Raw genomic sequence first — 15883 nt, forward strand, 5'->3', positions numbered from 1 at the left:
AAAAGTTATTAATATTAGTTATTTTATACAAAATGTGTATTTATGTTGTTGTTGTAAAAAGACTCTCCATGTTTCCTCAAGTTAAGAGGTGTTTGTAGATGTTGTTTCTTCTTGATGCACTGGACTAAAGTTATTTACTTTTTTGTATTATTGTTTTAATATGTTCTTCTTTGAAATTGCTAAAACACTTCCATAAACACATACGTTAAAATTACACTAAAGAAATGTTTCCAGCAATATCAGACTTTGAAAATTAATTTAAATTTGCATTTTGTAATTGTCTGTATGGGTATCTCTGTTGCAGGTTATGTTGTTATATGCATTATCATTATCAGATTGTTTTTGTGTTTTTCGCCATTACTAAAAAAAATTAAAAGGCATTTTTGATTAATTCCAGTATTACTGTTTTCCTGGTATCCTTTCTTTGTGTTATTAGTCATTATTACTTATATAACATATTTTTTGTATTTTCACATTGTTTCAAACTTTACGACGTATTATTTTTATGCTACTTGACTACACTTAATATTGTTATTGCTTGGCTTGGTTCCAATTTTTACATGCATCAGTCAATGTGACCATCATATTTTAAGCTGCAGCATAATACAACATCTTGAAATTTTTTAAATTTATGTCATATTTTCCTCATCAGGGTCAACTATCAAGGTCAAAAATAGTTTACCCCCATCTAAAATACATTAAGTAACAGGTCATCATTGTGCAAAAGAAAATTAATTTTATGTTTTATTGCTAATGTTATGTTATTGCTAATATTTGGTGTTATGATTTTAGTATTGGATGATATTGCTTGCTAAAGTAATTCTGTCATGCCTAATGCAATCTTTTTTTGATAAAACCCTTGTTTTTTCCAAACTAATCCTTCTTAACTGTTTAATGACAGACTTGTAAACAAACCAAGGTCACATTAAATGTTAATCATATTATTGTCAATCATGTTAATGTCAGTCACGACAATTTAGAATGCTGTTTTGTCTCCTTTTGCTGTGCAGTAATTCTTTTTTTCTTGTTAGATTTTTTAGATTATGAATATTCGTTGCCAAATAAAAGATTTCACAATTAGTTTGCGTCTAACTAATCCACCAATATTACATGTTGCACAATGTTCTTAAAAGCTATCAAGAGGAAGAAAAAGAATTTACATGATAATCAATTATGAACATTTCTTTGCATAGCTTCCCGCCAAGAGATACATATCTCCTTGTGTATTGCCATGGCGATGATTTTTTTAAAATCTAATGATCAGCTCCTTCAAACAACATAGGAGTGTCTTTATTATATATATTGCATGCAATTATCTGCATTGTGCAAATTCTTTGTAGAATAATTTGTGATAGCTAGGTGCAACTGCATTTTCATTCTAAGTGACACAGAATGTAGTTTGCAGTTTGCCAGACTACCTTCTGTGTCACTTGTCGTTTTGTTTACATAATTAATATTTTTATTTGTTGAATGAAATAAGCTGTTTTCAAAAATGAGGTAGCTGGTGGAAAGACAAAACGAATTATGTTAGATATATGTGATGAACTGTGAGCATTAATATCATTATTGTTTTTACTTTAACATTTGTCTGTATCTTATCTTAACTTGTATTCTCTCCATGTTTGTGTGTGCTGGAAAAAAGTTGTCCACACGAAATAACATGAAATTTAAAGGACAAGTGTCCTCATGGATTTTTCCATGGGCTAACGACTTGGCCATGGCCATATTTTTTTATTATAAATTAACAAGTATGTAATGTTACACTGTTTTTATTTTTAGAAAGCATGGGCAAAATATTCAACAAATGGGTGATGTTATGTGAAAAGCTTCACAGGTTTATAGGAAGGAAGTATGAGAGATGGGGTCACATAGTATATAATCACACCAAGCTAGTTATTGCTCTTAGCTTGACAGCATGCCTAATACTCTGTGCAGGATTCTTAAAGTTCAATAAATTCGGCCAATCTGAACGCATATTTTATCCCCAAAATAGTCAAATATTTCGAGATTTAGACCGATCAGAGCCTTCATTTGATTATTATGTGCAACAAGAAGAATTTTTAATATCTAGTCTTGATGGTCAGTCTGTATTAACAAAGGCTGTTTTTACAAGAGCTTTGCATCTTCATAAACAGTTGATTAAGATTGGAGGCTTTGACAACTTTTGTGTAAAAACAAGGACTGGTTCATGTCTGGTCGTCAGCCCTTTAGAACTTTTTAACTATACAGAAAGCAATTTTGAGAATATTAATGCAGTGTTAATAAAGGCTGTTAACAATATGTCTTATATAATGGATAATGGATATACAGCACGCACAAATCTCCCACTTATTTTTGGAAATTTTATAATTACCCAAACCAATATATCTTCTAACATAATCAGAGTAATTTATCCAGTCAAATTTCCAAAGTCACGTGGGAAGTACGAACAAAACAGTAAATGGGAAGCAAAAATGTTGGAGTTAATGAGAACTGCAAAACCCCAGTTTAAGCATGAAGGATACGATCTTATATTTAATGCAGTGCGAAGCGTTCATGACAGCATAGAAAAGAATACAGAAGATAATTTTTTACTAATCAATGCTTCTATTGCTTCTATGGTTTTGTTTTGTGCTATTGCTATGACGCGGCTGGGAAGTAAAGTCAACGGTCATTTCCTGCTCAGTTTGTTTGGGATTTTGTGCATTGTACTTGGAACTGGTGCTGGTTTTGGGTTTGTTTTATTTATTGGCCAACCTTACGTTGGATTTGTTGGTGTGCTACCATTTTTAGTCCTGGGTATAGGCATCGATGATATGTTTATAATTATTAATAGCATAGATCATATTGATTTTAAAGGAGCTGAACGTTTAGGCCATGCAATGAAAGTAGTTGGATTTTCAGTTACTATGACAACATTAACCGACTTAGTGGCATTTTTAATTGGATCTGTATCGCGATTTCCTGCTATTCAAATATTTTGTATATATGCTTTTTTCTCAATTTCTTTTGCCTTCCTTATGATAATGACACTGTTTATGGCATTATTATCCTATGATATAAAGAGGGTAGAAAATGGTAGACATGACTGTTTACCCTGCATATCAACAAGTAAATCCAAAGAAACCACTGACAGCCAAGAATTATTAAATGCAGAGAAGAATGTAACGTACACTGAAAAGGTGGGTATAAGTTGAATTCTTTTATGGTTTTTTTTCTATTATTTGTTGAAAAATGTGTAGTACGTCAGAGTATATAGTAAGGACCGAATTTGGGAAATAATCAGCCATTTCTCTCAAACAGGGATTTTCTATTGCTAAATTTTTTGCAGTAAGATTACCAGAATTGATAATTTTATTTTACGCACCGACATGTACAAAAAATTAATATAATACGGTGAGAAATTTTAGATACAGTTTAAATACATGTTGCAAGATGGAAATACACCTATTTCCGTATCCAGAGGCAAGAACATTAAACATTCTATAAATGAAATTAGCATTGTATATTCGGATTTGTCAGCAAAAGTTAAGTGCGAGAGGACATAGTTTGACTGAAATATTTTACTACAGTGAGATTTGTGTGGTCATTTGTTTACAAAACAGAAGAGCTTTACAACCAATAGAGACCGTCATACTTAATGTGTGCACTTAAAAATAAACTACTAGACAGTGTAGTTATGTCAATTTATTTTTTTCAGCTCCTCTTTCCAAAAAAGGGTTAAGACAAATATTGTTGTTCTATACCTACGACTATGTCTCCATTACTATCACTACTACAAGAATTCAAGATTATAACCTTCAAAAGTTATACACAACTAATCTTTCCTTATTCCTGTGTATATATCAGAAATAAAATTACCTCGCCCTGTTTTAAACTATGGCCTTGTTTTCATTTACAACACAATGGATATGGAGAATGGGGTATTAGTCCATGATATGGTGTGAATCTTTCTTTTTAGTTCATTTTATAATCTCGTGGTGTGTTGTGCTAGTTTTAAAACAACGTTTATTACCTCCTTCTGGTTCATTTTTTTTTTTACCAGGTCACATACCAACAGCTGCAATGTAAACACCCACTTCAAAATTCCTCCAAATGTTGTTGATTTTAGTAAAAACGAGGCCAACAAACCATATTTATCTGTCTGTTTTTTAATGCTATAAAAACAAACAAAGCAACTAAAAAAAAAATACTGAAATTGAATCTTGTTTGTAATTCGAGAGAACATACGAGTGTTGATAAATCCTTTGGTGATGAAATACGTCTTGTTGTGGTTTCAACATAATGAAACCTGATCTCTTTTCTCATGTTTTAGGCTATGACTTGGTTTGGTCAGATGCTGATGTTGCCTTTAACAAAGGTATTTGTTGTTCTGTTCGGACTGGCAATCATTGGAATTGGAGCGTATGGAACCTCGAAAACCGACATTAATTTTGATTATAAAATAGTGGGCTCTGATAGCACAGAACACGTGCATTGGATCAACACTATCGAAAAATATTTCCCTATATTTAAACAATTTCGTATAGACATCGTTTTAGATGCAAAAGGTATTGATTACTCCAGTAAGGAGATACAAAAACAGTTCTTTCTTTTGAATGATATTATCGAAGGAGACGTCCACTTCTCAAATGACACTGTCAATTGGATGACTTCGTTTTTAAATTGGAATAGCACCCTAACTAACAACTCGAATAATTTTTGTGAAAACCTGAACCTTTTTTTGAGTATTTATAAAGAATTTAAACAAGACATTGTTTTTTCCTCTCCGTGTCAAATCTCAGCCTCAAGGATACATGTGATGACAAAAGAAAGCTTGAGTTGGTCGTTTCGTAAAGACGCTATGATTTCCTTACGCAAAGCTTTAAAAACCAGAACGAACAAAGACTTTTTTGCAGTTGTTTTTGCGTATATTTACGCGTCGCATCTGGACGTCATTATCAAGGACACATTGACGAACGTCGCCATATGTTGTTCCGTGATACTTGTTGTGACTCTGCCGTACGTCATCAAACCAGTGGTGTCGTTCTTGCTACTGTTTTCATTTCTGTGTTTTATAATTGAACTGCTTGGAGTAATGTTTTTCTGGGGATTATCGTTGAACTTGATCACAATGATAGTAATGGTGATGGCTGTTGGTTTTACCGTTGACTATAGCTGCCATGTTACTCATGCTTATTTAATATCCAGTGAAGAGACACCTGAAAGGCGTGTCGTTGATGCCATGAGAAGCATGGGTTTAAGTGTGTTAAAAGGAGGTGGGTATGGTACTTACTGCGATGTTTTCGTTTATGTCCAATTTGTTTATAATTTCGAAGTATCCCGTTCTTGAACTGTTTTGTGTTTTTTTTCCTAAATTAAACCTTAATGCGTCCTTATAAAAGCTACCAGTTAGATCGATTACTGTATAGCATTTTGAACTATTTTATTTTTGTTAAGAAGATTTCTTCAGATAACTCGATTTTTTTTAACTTTGTAAAAGCTATTAGTGGACAATTGACCAGCACTTCCTCCTATTAACGATTTTAAGACGATAGAACTCGGGTTTTTGTCCCTAAATATTCAGCAATGCCTAAAATTGCGTTTGGTCCTTTGCCTGCGCCAATAGAGTATTTAAAAGCTATCGTTAACTCAAAAACATATTTTAGATTTCCTTTGAGGTTCTAGATAAGAGGCGCTTACTATACACGATTATAACCGTTAAAAAACGTAGGAGGTGAACTCACAGCTAACGAGAAATTGTGGAAGTTGTGTTAGTGCTGTTTATTTTATTTTAGGTTTGAGTACATTGACTGGCATTATCGTGTTATCGTTGAGCGACAGCAAGTTGTTTATTCTTTTCTTCAAGATGATGTTTTCAATTGTGTTGCTGGGATTATATCATGGAATGATTGTTTTACCAGTGTTGTTGACAGGTGAGAGACTTTGACCAGACCATTTTCAATAAAAGCGTTCATAGCCTCAGCCCCACCGTATCAACTGATCAGCCTCCGAAAAAACCTTGTTCCTGTGGTGATACATTTTTGGATGTTAATAAATACACCCTTGGGTTGTCACTCTCCTTAGGCAAGGCCCTGACAAAAAATATTTTCACCCTATAAGTTCCCTTTTCCCGGGGTTCAGGTAAGACATTACTTGATAAAATAAACTATTTTACCACCAGGTTGATTCGCGAATTTAAAATCCCACAAAACGAAGCAATTCGAAATATTATAAACTCTTAAAAATAATGCTTCTTGAGCCTTAAAATTACATATATTTTCTAAATCTTATTTTCAAGATTTGTATTTGTTTGTATTTTTATTTATTTTTTAGTATTTTGCAGAACAAAGAGCATTCATACCGTACTGCAACATGAAGCCAACAGAAAATTTAACCATAACAGAGAAAATGGCAAGCTATTAAAAGAAGACTCTAATAAAATAGAAAATGGTAGAACGGAAACGAGCATTATCACTAGTTTATAACGAGCTTCTAACAGTTACGATCGCGTGTTTGTTTGTTATCGACGACAAAGCTGTTTTTACGCCACGCCGGAATTATTTCGGTGTTTTTGCGACGAGTTTTTCGACGAATTTATTTATTCATTACCTGTTACGCAGTGAGCGTATTAATTACACGGCGATTCTCAGTTGTCGCCGACACTCTTTTTTCATTTTATTTTTAAATATTTAGAATATATATTATAAAATTAGATGAAACATGGAGGCACTGGAGGGAAATTTTATTTGCTAAGCAAAATTAAAATTTATTGCTGTTTGCATTCTCTATTGTGAAGAACAGTGACTAATTTTCATTGACTAAAAACGGTTACTTTATTGTGTATATATATATCGACGAATTGCGATTAACGAGAATCTGTACATCTGCCCTGCAAATCTGCTTTGCTTTAGCGCTAACCTTGATGTAACAATTGTATTACACATCTACGTAGTTCGTGTGTCCCTAAAACAACAATAACATCCACTTTACGGACCTAAAGCTTGCTTGTAGCTCACGCGCGCCTATGGCGCATGCGTTGAGAAATCAGGTCTTATAAAAACTTCGAGCAGAGCCGGAGCCAAGCAAAGCTGGTTTACGGGTAGGCTTGATTACTTACAGTAAGACTAAACCAACCCTTATATATTTGTGAATAGGACTATATATAATATTAACATGGATCCAATTGGATTGCACTTCTATTATGGATACTGACATTTCACTGGATTTAAGTGGACGTGAAACTTTTTTAATTTGACTCAAAGTAATTATATGAAAGCAGAACAGCGCGTTAGGCTTTATGGGATAAAAAGCGAGCTGTCTAATAGCACGTTAGGCTGGGTGGGTTGTAGAACGGTTTGCCTACTTTCTAGTATAATTTACTTTATGCTTACGTCAGTATACTTTATTTGACAAGACAACATGTGGCGTTTTTCTTACACACGGGACTGTGTTTATCTATTTTCCATACAAGTGCGGGATGAAACTATTTTCACTCTTAAGCCTACGACATAAAAAAACCCTTTATAGTTTCTTTTAAAGACCTTTTGTGAACGTTTAAGATATATATAAAGCAGGGAGGAGCAAAGCATTTTAAAACGATAGTTTTGTTATTCGTGGAATGCGCATGCGTGAATTTATTTTTTTTCGGATAAGAATGTCATGACATACACTTTTTTAATTTCCTGTAATTTAAATTAACATTTTACACATGGTATCATTACGAATTTCATCTCATCTCATTAGATGTTTTGACAAGTAATTTCGGTCATGCTATCTCTTTGACCTTGTCTCATACACTATCACTTGACCCAGCTTCGAATATTTGACATATTTTATATTGAAATTTTTACTTAATTGTTTGTTTTGTTAATTTAAAACGTTCGAACTTCAATCATTCCAATTGTTTACGCCTTTTGAACTTTCGCTGCTGTCTGCAATAATTTTTTTTAAAACATTTTTTCGCATTTTTCTGTTAGTATCTTTTGCGAGCTTTTTTAAACTTAGTTTCCCAATTGTCCATTGAAGAAAATAGAACAAATAAGTTTGAATGGTATAGGTAGTCAACCAATGCAGCTTCATATGTGGTGTCAGTAAAAGCTGAAGAAAAACTTGTTTTTGTTTTTCAGTCTCAGACGTTATCGAATGATGGGCGTTTCTTTTTCAAATTGAATCCCAGTAGCTGTGTCTCTTATTACTTTTACAATATTTAGTATTTTTTAATTTTTTATTATTATAAAAAATATATATTGTTGATAGGAGAGGTTTTGTTAACATAATATCAAGTAACATGTTCATGTCATTTTTCATATCTTAACATTTTCAGCCTAATTGAACAGAATTAATTTAAGCATGTTTGATGGGTGTGTGACATTTGTTCTATCTAACCAATAGACATTTCGTTTAGATTATAAAAATAATAAAAGGACTGTTGAACAGAAGACGTTCGCTGGTCGAGTGTTTTCATGAGAAAAATGAAATTTGTAAAATCGTAATGAAAGTTCGGGACATCCAGAAATCACACGAGTTTCGGGAAGCGGTTAAGATATGGGGAGACCCGTTCAGTCGCAGGCGAATATTTATCGCTCCGCCAATGCATACAGCCAAAGAAAAAGACATCGACTTATCAATACTGAGAAGTACGAAGGCGGTTGAAGAAAACGATCAAAACACGATTTGTATTGTCGAAAAGGATATCGATTTGTATCGAAAAGAGCGCGATGATTTTAAAACGTGGATTGCAGAGCGGAAAACGTTAAGACACGATATAAACACGATGGGATTCAATTCATCTTGGTACCGTGGCAAACCCAAGAAAACGGAATCGGAAATTCGCGTGTATGAACAAGTAACAAAGCCAGCCAACAACGACTTCAGAACAGAAAATCGTGCATCTCATGAAAAGCGCAGGATTTCGTCCGGTCATATTCACATGCTGCCCCTATTGAAAAATCCTCTACCAATCGCATTGGCTATCATCGCAGATTACATACATAGCCAACGGATACGATTGGTGGATTTATTTTCGAACGTTGATAAGAACAAAGATTGGATGGTGTCACGTGACGAATTAAGGAACGCACTGAAGTATGCAAATCTCCCGCTGACAGATGCGCAATTGGACGAACTCATCTTGGTTCTGGACGGTGATAGCGACGGACTTATAAACTATCAAGAATTATCTAAGGCTATCGAAACTTATTACAAAGATAGACGGTATGTTGTTGTGTTACTGTGTCACTTTCCCTATCGACAAAAGTATTTCCCGATAATATCCGATCAACTTTTATCGGGGAAAAAATTCGTCGGGAAAAACTTTCATTACTTATTATTTTATTACTTTACTCAACGAAGGTATTGCCCGATAATATCCGATCAACTTTTATCGGGGAAAAAATTCGTCGGGAAAAACTTTCATTACTTATTATTTTATTACTTTACTCAACGAAGGTATTGCCCGATAATATCCATACTCACTTGAACCTTTTTTGGTTTGTTTTGTAATTTTTAACCCCTCCCCTCTATACGTTACCATTACGCTTGATCTGCAACCCTTTTTTCTTACGCCCAACTTAGGAATGGCACTCGTCCTATAAACGAGTCTCTTATTTAATTTCGATCTGCAAAGTACATAATAAGTTACCGAACCGAAATATTACGAGTAAGAGACGCCCTCTAGACGCCCTCTTGTTTATTTCAACCGACGTTAGAAATTTACAAGGAGGTGCCCACAAATAGTAATGTTGGAGTCATCAAGACATTACAGAAAATCCTTCGCCTTTCGGTCGTTTCTCACTAATTTAACGAGTGTTATCGAACTATCATTGTCTTTGGTTTGCATGTTTTATAAGCTTGATGTGCTAAGAAAAGAATTTGTAACTCTCCATCGTTGTGGTATATTATTGCATCAGACTGGCTAAAGTTGTCCTTACAAAATCTTACATACGCGGAGACAACCTTTCTCATTGTGCTCATTCTTACGCTTTTTATCTGATCGGTACTCCCAATCCGAGAGAAAAAATGAAGAGACTTTATAATTTTAATTCTTCGAATGTTGGAAGGGTAAGAAAAAAACGGAAATAAGTGAGATTGAGAGGCCACAATTTTTATTGAAAATGACTTTCCTCAATAGTTGCACTGTTTCTCTTTCTCAGTAATACAGTTTGCTGAGTTGCCTAATGTTCGAATTATCTTCCGAAGTGATGACTTTTAACGAAAGAAGATATTGTGTGTGATAACAAGATGTTGTGTATTCACACGTTTTCTTACACGTTAATCGGTGTCTTTTCAGACCCAGTCCCTCTACCTCCCTCATGTAGATCCAATTATATAAATTCTGCTTCTTATGCAGCTAAGAAGAAAGTGTTTAAGTTTAAAGAAACCCTTTGTGTGTAAGCATTTTTAATGACCATTTTGATTTAATTAAAATTTTTAGCTGGCAAAAGTTGAAAGAAATTTACGACAATGAAGTCGATGCGAGTCGAGCTAGCGACAACGTCGATCCGACAAGTGGTGGTAACTGTGTTGCTTTGCTTCAATTTCCCGCGTTAGATTATCGCGAACAAACACCGGAACTAATCTCGCGTCAACGTTCTCGTGAAAAACGGTTGCGTAAACAACAAGAACGCAAGGAACGACAACGCGCGAAAATGAAATTTACCGCAGTGACGAAAGAGAAGCTTGTTACGACACTATCAGGGCCTATTGCCGAGCGTAAACTTCGTTACCTTGAACACATCAACATAGAATGTGAACGCTGCATCGATCTCCTTCATTCAGCTGGCTTGAATGTGAAAGCTTCTGCTCTTAAAAAGGTATTGGTACCACCAAACGAAAGCTCCGTAAATTCGTGCGTAAATCGATTGGGAGCTAATCGTAGCATTTTTCCAAAAAATCACCCGTTAATCGTCGATTACAACAGAAGGCAAAGAAATAAAACTCGAAACTCATCCCGTTCTCAGTCCAATTCGAACAGTGATAACACTCCTTCACAGTGTAGCAAAAATGCGGAGTTACCCCGTGTTGCTACGATTGATTTTAAAGGTCGCAACAAAGAAGCGCGAAGGCTACGACAACGGCGTCAATGCACAAGTCCAACTGTTTTCTGGCCACAACATTTGTTAGATAAACTATCTATTTGTATGGACGATTGTGGAAGTAAAGATGGTGCCTTGGCTGTGTTTAGTAGGGTTAGATAATATTTTCCATCTCTGTGTTAGTGTTTTAATTAGTAGCGATAGAATTTAACATTTTTAAATAAAAAACAGGTGAATGCTAAGACTTCTCTTTCTAGGAAAAAGAGCACCAAAATCCCTAAAAACAAGGTTGACCTTCAGGATAAAAATGGGCAATAAAATGGGAACGAGGTTCATCCAATACATTTGTACTATTAACTTGTAGTATTTACTAGATTAATTTATTTTTTGTGGAGACGTATTTTTTGTATATATAGCATTTTGAAAGGATTTAATATATTTTTAATGTAATGTATTTTCAGTAACAGAATGAGAAACGAACAAAATATTTGTGATATTTCTTTATAAACACTCTGGCTGGACAGAAAACCCACGGTTCGTTTTATTCTGCGGCCACTCGGCATTTAAATACAGCTATTTTTCTGAGTTAACATGAAATTTATGTTGTGTAAACGTGGCACGAAATGTTTCCACAAAATTGCGATTTTCGCTGAGCATGTCAATGCATATCTGAAGATTGTTCAAAAAAGATTCTGTTTAACTGTTGCGAAGAAAATTGGGCATAAAAATGACGGTAACAGATTTTAGTCAGTTGTTGCACACTAGTTTTGGAAATGGCTGTCGACTTTCCGAAATATAAAGTAATTGCGCCCCACCGAAGGGGCGCACATTTAGTGGACCGCGGGTATATAGTGTTTGTGTTGTGTATGGCAAAAAATTTTTCCACTCTTTACTTTGCGGGGGACTTCTGCTCGGTCATCCAACCCGGATCTGATATAACACAACCAGTGTGTTTGGTACCACCAAGACAAAAAAAACACCCATCGAGCAAAACTTTTTTTGTCTTGGTGTCCTTGTTGTCTCTAAAGATTTGAATGCGATAAAAAATGTTAATCGAGATTCTTTTGTTATGTTAATATGAAGCTTTGTAATATGGAGCTTTGTTTGTCTCGTTTAATGTGCTTAAATGTCGCTGCAGCCCACGTGAATTTAGCTTCAAGAAAAGATTCGTTTTTGTGTGAGCTACGTTGTTTCCAAACCTGTTAACAGTAAGTAAGTAGAAGGATTATACTTATGTCTTATATGAAATTAAACTCAGAACGGATCCTGGCGTTGATCCAAAGGCCGCATTTTATGAATGCATCACAATTTAAAGTCAATCAAGAACAGAACATTCCGTGTATGGCCATGACTAAAACTGCTTGCATTTTGTTGGTCTTCCCTTCCCGATGGTCTGGCTTGTCGTAATAGCTTTAATGATGTAGCTAGGGAGCTAAATACTTATTTTTAAATTCTTGCATTTTATAAGTTAATAGTCGTAAAACTACTCTCACTTGTACTACAGCTATCAAGCTAGAACTGCACAAAATAGTGCTTTCATTAGAGTCCCTTTTTTCAGAAGCAACAAAAAACTTTTATCCTGCCCTGTGTAATTTTATCAACAAGGGTGCTGATAAGCCACATACACCGTAAAAAGTATAGGCGTTTTGGGTGAGTAAAATAACTTCTAAAGGAACCTTTGTGAGGCTGCTATCATGTATTCTTGCGGTCAGAATGTTCTCCTTCGTTGCTATCCGATGGAGAACAAAGTGGACTTTTCACGGTCAAACCTTCAAAGTAGCAACCTTACTTAAACAGAATTTACAAGTAAAACGTCGTTAAAATGTCGCAAAATGGCAAAAATTAAGCAGTATCTAAAACATATTAAAGATTTGACTAAAAAAAAAAGAATTCCTTGAAAAATCCAGTATTGTATTTATGAAGATTTCACCACAAAAACATTAATTACAGCATTTGTACCCCATTTCATAATGGCTGCCCGTGATTGGTTGACACGAATCCGACCGCAAGAATATATATAAAAAGATATTTGTTGAATCATGAAAAAATATTGTTGTTCATTGCACGGAACAGTCAAGTTGAACTGATAAATTAACCAATAACATAACATAGTTAGCCCTTGCAGTACAACTAGACGCTACCCACAGTATGTTACAGGTTTCTTTGTTTTCTTCCCTTTTTTATGTTTTTTCTTGAAATTATAAATGATGTTGTTGATTTATCAAATCTGACAAATTTATTAATGAGTGTCTACCCTTTTTTGTATCAACTTGTTCAATTCAATTCGAAAACAATGACCAATCAATTTCCTCGATAATAAACAATCAAATTTGTAAAATTCAATAAATCGATTTCAACAAAATAAGTCCTGTATTGTCCACAGGTTTGAAAATCTTGTATTGCCTGCTTAATATTATACTTGTTTAACAATGATATCAAAGCCAGCTTGACTAAATTTATATATATATATTTATTTATATAGTATACCTTTTGTGTATCACATGGCATTGATTTGTATCTTTTTAATAAATTCTAACTTTAAATCAGATAAGTAGACAATAATTAAACAACCTAGTATTAATTCAGTTCTGGTAAAATTGTATTCTTCTTTCTCAATTTTAAATATACTTTCTTTTTCAGATCATTTGTTATGAAACCATGCACCATCAGCAGTTTCGAAAAATCTTCAACGAGAGAAATTTTTAAGGATTTTATTGGTAACTTAACAGAGTAATAATTCATTGAAATTGAAATTGTTCAGAAGTTATTATATATATTCGAATCGTGAAGTTCATACATAGTAATCCTGCATCCTGGAATTTTCGAGATCAGTTATAAAAAAATCCAGTTAAAGTTTTAACCATTGTTTTAGAATATATACTATATATATGTAAAAAAAAAATTATTTTTTATTTATCAAGTTGTATACGCAATAATAATTGAGAATTAGGATACTTATGATGTGTTTATATACCCCATTGTTCTCCGTTTTAAAGTCTACTTCAAATTTCAGAATCTTTTAGGCTAATGACGGAAATCTTCAAGTCGCAGGGCTTCTTATTTAAAAATTTTCCCCTGGGCAATAAGCTTATTCACAAGCCTCCATGCAATTCCGTACTGCATTTCTATCATATTCGTCATATTTGGCGGAAAATGTTTCAGCAGAATAGCTTTCAGACACAATTTGTTATTACAGCACAAGAATTTTTGGAGATTTGATAAGTCAAAAATGTATGCGTAAGTCTTTTGAACGAATTTTAACCAAAAATCAAAAGCAATGATTACGTGAAATTACACAACAAGAAGGCTAGAGGCGTTTAAAGTGTACATATATTTAATCAAGATCTAACTTTATAGATAGAGCCTTAGCCAAATGTGAAAATAACGAAAATAATAAGTTCTAACACTGCAGTTTTTATAGATTTCAAACGTCCACCATTTTCCATTTTAATTTTAAATCCCGTTCTAAATTTGAATGTTTAAAATCGTTATTAGTAATTCGGGGCGCATTAGTGGTAACTATGGCTAGTTTTATTACGATTTCACCTCCTAATGTAATATCTAAGAAAACCCTGAATATATCAAATGCATTAAGCTCTTCATGCTTTAAAATAGAAAAGAAAACGTCAATAAAAAACTGGGTCGGCAAAAAAAAATAAAGTCGGTAAAAATATTGCTTGACACAGAAAATTAGTCATCAAATTCGACCCCAGGGTTTTTTCTTTGAACACTGTGGACGAGGTTGATTAGTCACCAAACTAAAATTTAATCACTTTTTGTGCTCCATATGAATATCAATTCTCCATGTCAATTTAACACTCAACGCTGTCAAATATCAACACGCTATTTGTTTTGACCTAAAATCACACAAAAAGGAGATATCGCGCCAAATGTCACTTTTATCATTGGCTTTCTGCACATTCTAACAAATTTGACGGTAAAATCACGCTAAATGATAATGTCAAGCTCGGGATATCGCACTTACTCGTGCTTGATACAAAAAATGTGGTAAAAAATGTAATTAGAGCAAGGAATCTAGATTTTGGGCTCGCATACCCTTTTTCTTTTTAAATTGTCACACACCTGAAAAATGTAACGCATAAGCACACCAGAAACTTCGAGCTCGCAATGACGCCAAAAATGTCGTTTTTTAATGATTTTTAAAAATTATAAAAAACCTGAAAAATGTAACGCAAAAGCACACTAAAAACTTCGAGCTCGCAATAACGCCAAAAATGTCGTTTTTAAATGACTTTTAAAAAATATAAAAAACCCTGAAAAATGTAACGCAAAAGTACACTAAAAACTTCGAGCTCGCAATAACGCCAAAAATGTCGTTTTTTAATGATTTTTAAAAATTATAAAAAACCTGAAAAATGTAACGCAAAAGCACACTAAAAACTTCGAGCTCGCAATAACGCCAAAAATGTCGTTTTTAAATGACTTTTAAAAAATATAAAAAAACCTGAAAAATGTAACGCAAAAGTACACTAAAAACTTCGAGCTCGCAATAACGCCAAAAATGTCGTTTTATTTAATGATTTTTCAAACTTGTAAAAGAACTTAAAAATGTAACGCAAAATCACACCAAAAACTTCAAGCTCGCAATGACACCTAAAATGTCGTTTTATTTACTGATTTAAAAACTTTGTGCTCGCAATATCCCATCAAATTGATCGAAATTTGAAACGCATAATCACATCAACGAATGTGAGTGTTCCTATGTCACTGTTAATTACAACGCATTAACGCACTAAGGGATTTTGAGATCGCAATGTTACCCCTTTAGCTACAGTGAAGCAAAGTCCCCAACCACCTTTTATATATCGGTGACCTCTACAATGAGCAAAATTCTCAGGAACGGACGCGAAGGGTAAAATTGTCATTTG

At 33.9% G+C, this 15883-nt stretch overlaps 3 protein-coding genes and 1 long non-coding RNA gene across 4 annotated transcripts in view; 3 read left to right on the forward strand and 1 right to left on the reverse strand.

Moving 5' to 3' along the window:
- LOC130622049 (uncharacterized) overlaps positions 1–12253 on the reverse strand; it is an 80218-nt gene extending 67965 nt beyond the window's left edge. The window contains exon 1 of the mRNA XM_057437445.1: positions 12243–12253. The gene's annotated coding sequence lies outside the window, so the exon portion shown is untranslated. The remainder of the gene's footprint in view (positions 1–12242) is intronic.
- Positions 1753–7158, forward strand: LOC130622045 (patched domain-containing protein 3-like). Its single transcript, XM_057437438.1, has 4 exons — positions 1753–3161; positions 4295–5237; positions 5757–5894; positions 6295–7158. The coding sequence occupies exons 1-4, from the start codon at positions 1785–1787 to the stop codon at positions 6444–6446; spliced, it is 2610 nt and encodes an 869-aa protein (XP_057293421.1). The 5' UTR covers positions 1753–1784; the 3' UTR covers positions 6447–7158.
- LOC130622046 (EF-hand calcium-binding domain-containing protein 12-like) lies at positions 8293–11236 on the forward strand. Its single transcript, XM_057437439.1, has 2 exons — positions 8293–9174; positions 10394–11236. Exons 1-2 carry the CDS (start codon positions 8453–8455, stop codon positions 11154–11156), a joined length of 1485 nt encoding a protein of 494 aa, XP_057293422.1. The 5' UTR covers positions 8293–8452; the 3' UTR covers positions 11157–11236.
- On the forward strand, positions 11797–13948 carry LOC130622050 (uncharacterized). The gene is made up of 2 exons (XR_008980986.1): positions 11797–12206; positions 13635–13948. It is a non-coding gene; the product is annotated as an uncharacterized LOC130622050 (long non-coding RNA).
- Positions 13949–15883: the final 1935 nt, after the last annotated feature.

This window comes from Hydractinia symbiolongicarpus, chromosome 12 (genome assembly GCF_029227915.1).
Source record: "Hydractinia symbiolongicarpus strain clone_291-10 chromosome 12, HSymV2.1, whole genome shotgun sequence".
NCBI classification, from domain to species: Eukaryota; Metazoa; Cnidaria; class Hydrozoa; order Anthoathecata; family Hydractiniidae; genus Hydractinia; species Hydractinia symbiolongicarpus.